Source organism: Zootoca vivipara, chromosome 16 (assembly GCF_965207765.1).
Source record: "Zootoca vivipara chromosome 16, rZooViv2.hap1.1, whole genome shotgun sequence".
Taxonomy (NCBI): Eukaryota; Metazoa; Chordata; class Lepidosauria; order Squamata; family Lacertidae; genus Zootoca; species Zootoca vivipara.
This window is the reverse complement of record NC_142599.1, coordinates 13,570,964-13,581,397: the sequence shown is the minus strand read 5'-3', so window position 1 is coordinate 13,581,397 and position 10,434 is coordinate 13,570,964. Positions and strand designations below refer to the sequence as shown.

Genomic DNA, 10,434 nt, shown 5'->3' with positions numbered 1-10,434 from the left:
TGGGAACTGCCCTGAGACCCGGGGGTATAGGACAGTATACAAATTTAAGAAATAATTATAATATTTTATTCCCCCATGAACAGTATTCCTGTCGAGATAAAAAAAGGTGTGCATTGTCTGCACTTTCCGGAAGGAGCCGGAGATGCTTTTGTTCTGGCAGGCTTTCCCAGGATGGATAAACGAGTTGTTATAGAAAAAATAGAGGGTTTGGCTTTGGCTGCCCAACTCCCCAAGGGACTGAGTCCTCTAAGTCCATGATCGGTGAGAGATGAATGGATGGAGGCAAGTTCCATAGAAAGCAAGGCAGATCTTTATTTTTCTCTTGCAACAGAGTTCCCTCCCCTCCTAGCAAGGAGGCAAGAGAGACACCAAACAATGGATTGCAAGCCCCTATAAAGACTTTTGAAATTGCCTACCCTGTAACCCCGGGGACCCAGCTGGCGCTGTGGTTAAACCACTGAACCTAGGGCTTGCTGATCAGAAGGTCAGCGGTTCGAATCCCTGTGACGGGGTGAGCTCCCGTTGCTCGGTCCCAGCTCCTGCCAACCTAGCAGTTCGAAAGCACGTCAAAATGCAAGTAGATAAATAGGAACCGCTACAGAGGGAAGGTAAACGGCGTTTCCATGTGCTGCTCTGGTTTGCCAGAAGCGGCTTTGTCATGCTGGCCACATGACCTGGAAGCTATACGCCGGCTCCCTCGGCCAATAATGCGAGATGAGCGCGCAACCCCAGAGTCGGTCACGACTGGACCTAATGGTCAGGGGTCCCTTTACCTTTACCTTTACCCTGTAACCCAAGACCAAGACATCATAGAAGGAGGCGGTCTCCAGCAGAAATTTGAGAGTGTTGCTTCTCTCCTGTCTGCCAGGATACCTGATCATGCCTTACTTGATTGCATTTTCTGGGTAGATTTAGTTCCTGAATCTCTTACAGATATGGATAGTTTGCTCAGCTTAACAGATCCTTGCCAGACAGTATTTGCAGGGAGGTGCAAATACAGTCCAAAGACAATTGGAAAGATTTTCCCATTTGCAGAGAAATATCCGAGGTCAATTTGGGAGAGTCAAAAACGCTTGCTCTCCGGTAGACGTTTCAGAGACGTGGTTTATATACTTGTGTGTGTGTGTGTGTGTGTTTGCCTTGTACATTTATGAACATTTATTCTAGATTTGAGACCTAAGAATTCTTATACTGTAACAGGGTCTTCACCACATGTACCAACTTGCTAGGGTTTTAAGTCCTGCTTCAAATATATTCGTGGTTTGTGTGTGTTTCAACTGTTGCTATTTACAGGTGAAACTAGGAAAATTAGAATATCGTCGAAAAGTGCATTTATTTCAGTAATGCAACTTATTATTTGCTATTTTTCTTTTCATTTTTACAAATGCTTTCTTTTGGAAATTCCACAGTAATAAAACAAATAGTTACAATAATACAAAAATAAACATTGCTATTACATTTCATTAATTACATTCCATTTATAATTGACCCGCCTAACGACAAATAATTACAATTACTGTACAACAAACAAAGGCTTGACATAATCTTGCTTTGCATGACATGCAACTATCTCATATATTGGTTTCACCTTTTAAGTTGCATTACTGAAATAAATGCACTTTTCGACGATATTCTAATTTTCCGAGTTTCACCTGTATATGTAAATCGCCTTGAGGTGGTGGTTTAGAAGGCGATTAAATACATCAATGATAATAATGCCACCATACAAATATATAGCTAATAAAATGTAACATATGGGTCCCAAAAGGCAATGTTTGGATTAAACGTAGGTCCCAGCTCTTAAAAGGTTTATGACTACTGCTCCACAGGAATATTATATGCGTTGGGCCTTTTAAAAAAAATCACCCTCACAAGGCAGTTAAATAATTGCATGTAGGATGGCCAATTTTTCAAAAATGCCTAGCACCTTAAATTTATAATGTAAAGCGTCCTTCCTCCCAGCGGAGCACTTTTCTAAAGGAAACGACATAAAATCTCAGAATAAGCGGGAAATGACTCCTCGACCTGAAGTTTGGGGCTGCATTGTTTGAGGAGAGGACGGGGCTCGAACCCGTGTCTCCCCGGAGTCAGACCCTGAGAGAGCCAGTTGCCTCATCAGCATCTTGCCTTTCCCATTTCGCTTCGGCCCCGCCCCTTTCTCGGGAAGGAGGGGTGGGTGTGGGGAGGAGGGGGGAGGCGCGTTCCTCCGCCACGCCGCAACACCCGATTGGCCGCTCCGCCGCCGCGCGCCAATGAGCATCTCCTTCGTCGCCTTCGCGAGCCGGCGGCAGGACGGGGGAGCGCGTGGCCGGCGTTGGCATCCGCTGATTGGTCCGCGCCGGGCGCCGGTGGCGGAAACGGTTCCTGAGGCGACAGTTCGCCGTTTGTCTGCGCCGCCGCCTCCGCCGCGGTGCTGAGGGACTCGGGGATGCGGCGACCGGGTGGCAGCGGCGGCTTCCCGCCGCTGGCTTCCCACTCCTGGCCGTTGTCGCCGCTCTCTCTGCTCCTCCTCGTGTGCGGCTCGGGCCTGGCGACGGGAGCCGTGGAGGGCGCTGTCACTTGCGGCTCGGTGCTGAAGCTGCTCAACACCCGTCACAACGTGCGGCTGCACTCGCACGAGGTCAAGTACGGATCCGGTGAGGAGACGATTCGGGCGGGGTTCGGGCGCCGAGCAGAGACGGAGGGAGGAAGGGAGGGCGGCGGCCGGAATCTGTGCAGAGCGGGGAAAGAGGAAAGAGCCGCGCGGTTGGCGGGAGGAAATGAAACCCCTCTCGGCCCCAGGGGGAGGCTGTGGGGCGGGTTAGACCCCCGAGGGCCCGTCGAAGCCCGGCTTCGTGTTCCCAGCTAGTGGCCTTCAGAGGAAGGCTGCCATTAGCAGGAGTGGCATAGGTCCTGGGGGGGCCCTGAGCACCAGTGCCGGATTTAAGTACAGTATAAGCTTAAACAAGCTATAGCTTACGGCCCCACTCTCTTGGGGCCCCCAAAAAAACTTAAAGTAAAAGAAAAACTGGATGTACATTTCCAAAATATAAGATAAAAAACAAATAAATTAAAACCTACGTGCAGCAATAGTGTTTTGTGTTGTGTAGGCGCCTGTGATGTAAGTAATGGGCCCCACCTGCTAGCCTGCTCCCTAAAATATCAATGGTTTGCTTACTTCTGTATATAGGGTGCCTACATTCTGCATATTTTCTTATGTGCAAATGGCTTTAGATAGCTATTAGGTAAATTACCATATAGCATATATTCAACACAAAAGACAGCGACAATTTGTTGTTGGCAAAGGGCAGCTGGGCATATAAAGGGCCCTGTTACCTTCAGTAGCTTGGGGCCTCATCAAACCTAAATCCGGCCCTGCTGAGCACCCACAAAATTCCCCATGAAAGGGCTGGGTACCCACAAATTTTAGTGCCTGGGCCATGCATGCTGCATGGCACCCACAGCCCAGGGCACCCACAGCCAAGCTGGCAGGAGGAAGCGAACATAGCCATGGTGTTTTACGAAAGAACAGGTATGGCAGGTATTATGCCCTGCCCCAAGGGTGTCTGAAGTGTAAAACAGACACAGGGAAACAAGTTAGGGAAAGGAGAAATGGAGGCGTAGGGAGAAAATGTGATCATTTCAGTTATGCACACAATACAGGGATAGCTAGTGTGGTGCCCTCCAGTTGCTGCTGGACTACAACTCCCATCAGCCCCAGCCAAGGTCACAGTTGAAGTCCAGCAGCAACTGGAGGGCACCATGCTGAATGAGGGAATGTTCATTACAGAGGGAACAAGGGAAGGGAAGAAGGGGAGAGGTGAGGCAATGGATAGAGATGAGATTGGGAAGGTGGTCCTATTGTGTTCAAGATAGGTGTCTTAGGCAGAACAGAACAGGATGCCTGTTATCTGATCTTTTATAAAGAGCATAAGAAGAGAGATCTGCTAGATCAGACCTGAAGGTCTTAATAATCTGACATCCTGTTTCCTACGCTGCCCCCACCCAGATACCTTTGCATTAAGCTTATCAACATGCAGGACAATAAAGTAATGGATATATTCGCTGAGTCTATTTTTGCCTATTATGGCTAATAGCTGCTAACTGACCTGCCTATGAGGAATTTTTATATATATATTAAAAAATATCAAGGACATATGATATGAAGAGTCCCCCTGGATCAGGTGTGGAGATGCATCTTGTTCAGCATTCTGTTTTCAACAGTAGCCATACAGATGTTGCTAGGGGGAACTCCCCAGCATTAGTAGGCCCTTTGTTGGTGTACACATGCATGTTTGTATCCAGCACTCTGGTATAGATGCTTATGTATTATTTTCTAAATTTACATCATGTATTATTACCAAAGCCTCAAGGCAGCTAGCTACAGTACATACAAAAGTAAATAATAAACTCTCTCTACATGGAAATGGAATTTAGCTGTCATGGTTAATTGCTCCCATTGGACATAGAAAGTTTAGAAATATTAATTAAATTTGTTATGTTTATTCTGCTTTTCTGACACAAAAGGCTGCACAAAAACATAACTGAAGCATACACAACAATCATAAAAAGAAATAAATTGCAGCATATAAAAACAAATTCAAAATAGCAGGTTAAAATCCAAATACAGCTTAATAATGGCAGGGAGGGAAAACCTTGCAAACCAAAGGCATGCTGAAGCAAAAAGAGAAGGGGCCACACAAATCTCTGTAAAAGAGGAGGGATGTTCTGCGTTTTTGTTTTTTTGCAGAGAGCAGTGTTCTCAGGAAAGAACAAGCAGGTAGAGCAACCTCACTTGGCCCAGTTTTATGACAAAGTTTTATTACCTGCCTCTGTATCTGCACACAATGACTATATAGCAATTGCTTTGTTTATAGGAAGTGGTCAACAGTCAGTAACTGGAGTTGAAGTTTCTGATGATGCTAACAGCTATTGGCGGATCAGAGGCAAAACTGATGGGTCCTGCCAGCGAGGAATGCCTGTAAAGTGTGGGCAAACAATACGCCTTACCCATGTTAATACAGGGAAAAACTTGCACACCCACCACTTCCCATCACCACTCTCCAATAATCAGGTAAAACAGAGCTTGTCCTTCATACATGTTTACTTATTTTAAGTGTCTCAAAAAATGTAAGCAAATCAAAATGGAGTTTACTCTTACATTGAATTGAAAAGTTATGAAGGCATGAAATATCTATATATTTAGGAACAGATTAAAATATCAGTTGTGCTTTTCAATATGTAGTATACAATTTTATTATAAAGATATGCCATCCAATTCTATGCATGTTTACTCAGAAATAAGTCCCAATGCAGAATTGCATAGGTCTCTTGCTATGTGTTATATGCTCCTCTACTTAATTTCTCTTTTGGTGCAGAAGAGAAAGTGATTTGCAGAAGAAGATAACACTTCTTAAGTATGCAGAAAGTGGTTGTTGCTGTGGCTTAGGTTGTATTCATAGTGGTGGACTATTGGTAACATGCCCCTACCGTGTTTCTCATATTTTAAGGCATCCCCAAAAAATAAGCCATGACAGGATTTCTAAGGGTTGGTGAAAAATAAGACATACCCCGAAAATAAGCCATGTCGTGTAGCCCCGACCGAGCGAGAGGCGAAGGCGCGGGACCCAGCAGGAGCTCCCTGCCTGCTTCCCCGAGCCGTCGCGCATCGGGGGACAGAGCCGAAGATCGGCGGGCGCTCCTTGCTGGGCTTGACAAGCCCGGGAAACAGCGCCCGCCGATCTTCGGACCTGTGCTGTGTGACAGGCAGGGGTGGGGGGAAGCGGAGATCGTTCTCCGCTCTCCCCCCACCCCCGCCTGTCACCAAAGATCGGCGGGCGCTGTTTGCTGGGCTTGACAAGCCCGGCAAACAGCGCCCGCCGATCTTCGGACCTGTCCTGTGTGACAGGCGGGGGTGGGGGGGAGCGGAGATCGTTCTCCGCTCTCCCCCCACCCCCGCCTGTCACCAAAGATCGGTGGGCGCTCCTTGCTGGGCTTGACAAGCCCGGCAAACAGCGCCCGCCGATCTTCGGACCTGTCCTGTGTGACAGGCGGGGGTGGGGGGGAAGCGGAGATCGTTCTCCGCTCTCCCCCCACCCCCGCCTGTCACCAAAGATCGGCGGGCGCTCCTTGCTGTGCTTGACAAGCCCGGCAAACAGCGCCCGCCGATCTTCGGACCTGTCCTGTGTGACAGGCGGGGGTGGGGGGGGAAGCGGAGATCGTTCTCCGCTCTCCCCCCACCCCCGCCTGTCACCAAAGATCGGCGGGCGCTGTTTGCTGGGCTTGACAAGCCCGGCAAACAGCGCCCGCCGATCTTCGGACCTGTCCTGTGTGACAGGCGGGGGGGGGAAGCGGAGATCGTTCTCCGCTCTCCCCCCACCCCCGCCTGTCACCAAAGATCGGCGGGCGCTGTTTGCTGGGCTTGACAAGCCCGGCAAACAGCGCCCGCCGATCTTCGGACCTGTCCTGTGTGACAGGCGGGGGTGGGGGGGAAGCGGAGATCGTTCTCCGCTCTCCCCCCACCCCCGCCTTTCACCGAAGATCGGCGGGCGCTGTTTGCTGGGCTTGACAAGCCCGGCAAACAGCGCCCGCCGATCTTCGGACCTGTCCTGTGTGACAGGCGGGGGTGGGGGGGAAGCGGAGATCGTTCTCCGCTCTCCCCCCACCCCCGCCTGTCACCAAAGATCGGCGGGCGCTCCTTGCTGGGCTTGACAAGCCCGGCAAACAGCGCCCGCCGATCTTCGGATCTGTCCTGTTTGACAGGCGGGGGTGGGGGGGGAAGCGGAGATCGTGCTCCGCTCTCCCCCCACCCCCGCCTGTCACCGAAGATCGGCGGGCGCTCCTTGCTGTGCTTGACAAGCCCGGCAAACAGCGCCCGCCGATCTTCGGACCTGTCCTGTGTGACAGGCGGGGGTGGGGGGGAAGCGGAGATCGTTCTCCGCTCTCCCCCCACCCCCGCCTGTCACCAAAGATCGGCGGGCGCTCCTTGCTGGGCTTGACAAGCCCGGCAAACAGCGCCCGCCGATCTTCGGACCTGTCCTGTGTGACAGGCGGGCGTGGGGGGGGAAGCGGAGATCGTGCTCCGCTCTCCCCCCACCCCCGCCTGTCACCAAAGATCGGCGGGCGCTCCTTGCTGGGCTTGACAAGCCCGGCAAACAGCGCCCGCCGATCTTCGGACCTGTCCTGTGTGACAGGCGGGGGTGGGGGGGAAGCGCAGATCGTGCTCCGCTCTCCCCCCACCCCCGCCTGTCACCAAAGATCGCCGGGCGCTGTTTGCTGGGCTTGACAAGCCCGGCAAACAGCGCCCGCCGATCTTCGGACCTGTCCTGTGTGACAGGCGGGGGTGGGGGGGAAGCGGAGATCGTTCTCCGCTCTCCCTCCACCCCCGCCTGTCACCAAAGATCGGCGGGCGCTCCTTGCTGGGCTTGACAAGCCCGGCAAACAGCGCCCGCCGATCTTCGGCCCTGTGCTGTGTGACAGGCGGGGGTGGGGGAGAAGCGGAGATCGTTCTCCGCTCTCCCCCCATCCCCGCCTGTCACCGAAGATCGGCGGGCGCTCCTAGCTGGGCTTGACAAGCCCGGCAAACAGCGCCCGCCGACCTGTGCTGTGTGACAGGCGGGGGTGGGGGGGAAGCGGAGATCGTTCTCCGCTCTCCGCCCACCCCCGCCTGTCACCGAAGATCGGCGGGCGCTGTTTGCTGGGCTTGACAAGCCCGGCAAACAGCGCCCGCGTGCACTTTATTAAAAAATAAGGCATCCCTCAAAAATAAGCCATGTCGTGTTTTTTTGAAGAAAAAATTAATATAAGACATGACTTATAATATGAGAAACACGGTAATTCACACGGATATATGTTAAAGGCTGGTTCTTAGATGTACAACAGAAGAGAACCTTGTCCCAGTCTGTAGTTTGTGAACTTCTTCCATTGTTGTTGCTATTGACTTGCTGTGGAACATGAATACATAGAGCAGAGGGAGGAAATCTGAGTGGCTTCTCTGCAGTACTGTACAAAAAAATCTCCCATGACTCTAGAATCTGTGATGTGTTTAATGAAATGTCATTTAGTATTCATATAGTAATTTAAAATGTTCAAAATGCTTCAAATAAGTTAAGATCTTTTATCTGACCTTTACTATAAGGTTTTGCAGCTGGTTAAAACCAAAACAAGTAAAATAGTTTATAGAGTTATTAGAACAAGTAAAATAGTTCAAGAAAGAAACTGAATACGGTACTATCCATTATAGTGGGTCCTTCAAAACAAATACCTTAAATGTCAAAAGGCAGAGCAAAAACTAATACCCCTTACCCAGTATTATTGCCCCTGTGTTACAGTAGATAGTCTGAAGGATTGTGGCTGGATTAAAGCTACCCACCAAATCCAAGGCAAATGCAAGATGTTAACTGTGGGCTTTGCACTTCTATCCTTCATACTAGTCGTTTTGTTCTTATTTGATCATAAGCAACTCACTGATAATGTACTTCGTTTCCCACTTCCAATTCCTGACTGTTTCAGTAACACTTGGTTTTGGCATTTAGATTCTAAAAAACTTTTAGAGTTATATTTCAGGTGTCAGGAAGCTTTAGCCCTCCAGATGTTGCTGAACTACAACTCCAATCAACCCCAGCAAGCATGGTCAGTGACCAGGGATGATGGGAGTTGTAGTTCAGCGATATCTGGAGCAGGCATAGGCAAACTCGGCCCTCTAGATGTTTTGGGACTACAACTTCCATCATCCCTGACCACTTGTCCTGTTAGCTAGGGATGATGGGAGTTGTAGTACCATGGAGGGTCAAGTGTCCCCTACACTCTGTTATATTTGTTTGTAGCCAATTCTAATCCTACTCAGAGTAGACCCATGGAAATTAATAAAAATGACTAATTTAATCCTATTAATTTCATTGGGTCAGCCTTGCGTAGAATACAACACATTGCATTATTATTTTGAAGTGGGTACCGGATCCTTTTATCATTTCCATATACTATTGTCATTCTGCTAGTGTGATGTCACACACACACACACACAAACAAACAAACAAACAAACAATATCTACCCCCACCCTTTTTGTTCTCATAGGAAGTTAGCGCCTTTGGTGATGATGGAGAAGGAGATGACTTAGATGTGTGGACAGTGCAATGCAGTGGGACATACTGGGAGCGAGACGATGCAGTACGTTTCAAGCACATTGGAACGGATGTGTTCCTTACAGTAACAGGCGAACAGTATGGCCATCCAATCAGGGGACAGCGAGAAGTCCATGGCATACATTCTCCTAATCATCACAACTTCTGGAAGGCTATGGAAGGTGTTTTCATTAAGCCCAGCTTGGACTCTACAAAGCACGATGAGCTCTGAATGTGTGGTCAACATTTTATGTTAGAATCCACCAAAGTATATGAGCTGGTTCCTTTCTTTAAACCACCCTCATTTTCCAATATTGTTAAGACACTGGAATATATTTGCAGGTCAATGTTTTCACGAGTAACTGCAATTTTGGTGACTTAAGACTGAAAAGAAGCTAGATTTGCTGTTTGGGCCCCCATCTATTTTCAAAAGCCATTTCCTTTTTCTTATCTCATTCCTTCTTTCCCTTAACTAAGAAAATAGTCACTTGCTGTGTAAACAATCTAATCCAAAGTGCAATAAAACTTAAATTTTTGTAATTCTTTCTCAAGTTTTACGTAAACTCATTAAAAATATCTGTATTGAAACCTTGCTTTTAGCAACAACCAGAAGGTGTGTGTGCTATAATGTAAGTCTAGGAAGAGATAAAAAGTTTTGTAGATAAAATACTTTATAATCCTGCCAAAATATCTGTAGTTCAGTCCCAATCTTTTTAGCTCCCATTATGCATCATTTGCATCTCTTGGGAAATATGTAGATGAGTATTTTGGAGTAAATGAATTTTTAAAAAGTAGTTACTGATACATTTCACTAGTGAATGGAAGGGGAAATTTGCTATGTGGAAGACCATCCTAAGAGAAGTGCTGTAGAAAATGGTTTCATACTGCACACTAAATACACTTCTTTGTACAGCTTGGGTCAGTTTCATTTAGCACCTAGTACCTTCCCCCTCTCCATTTTGTATACTTAACATTAAACAGGAGCCTAGCTAAAGGAAAGCCAAATATACTTTATGAGCACATACACAATCTGGAACCCAGTGACGTCCCCTTCACAAAGTCGCAATTGCAACCTATTACACACAAGTGATTGATATTTATATATATATTGAAAAAGCCAGATCCTTGCACAACTAGTCTTGATTCTGAATGGGTGGATCACTAGGGGTGGATCATTAGGTTATTCTGCCACCCCAACATTGCCCCCATTTTATGTGTGAGCTGAGTCATGTGGCTGCACTGCACTCATACCCATTTTTTTCCCAGGAGGCACAAGTCTCACTGGGTAGAATTGATGTTCTTCTTGACAAGGACAACTGAAGCTGTGATGAACAG

General features: G+C 48.2%; 1 protein-coding gene across 1 annotated transcript; it reads left to right on the top strand.

Moving 5' to 3' along the window:
* The first annotated feature begins 2,366 nt into the window (after window positions 1–2,366).
* SDF2L1 (stromal cell derived factor 2 like 1) lies at window positions 2,367–9,639 on the top strand. The gene is made up of 3 exons (XM_060269428.2): window positions 2,367–2,636; window positions 4,857–5,053; window positions 9,053–9,639. The coding sequence occupies exons 1-3, from the start codon at window positions 2,429–2,431 to the stop codon at window positions 9,329–9,331; spliced, it is 684 nt and encodes a 227-aa protein (XP_060125411.1). The 5' UTR covers window positions 2,367–2,428; the 3' UTR covers window positions 9,332–9,639.
* The last annotated feature ends 795 nt before the right edge of the window (window positions 9,640–10,434 follow it).

Bases quoted from the DNA above. Each gene is read 5' to 3' on its own strand.
- SDF2L1 (XM_060269428.2), top strand. From the start codon at position 2,429: ATGCGGCGACCGGGTGGCAGCGGCGGCTTCCCGCCGCTGGCTTCCCAC. The intron at 2,637-4,856 runs GTGAGGAGACGA...CTTTGTTTATAG, and splicing joins CGAGGTCAAGTACGGATCCG to GAAGTGGTCAACAGTCAGTA. The intron at 5,054-9,052 runs GTAAAACAGAGC...TTGTTCTCATAG, and splicing joins CACCACTCTCCAATAATCAG to GAAGTTAGCGCCTTTGGTGA.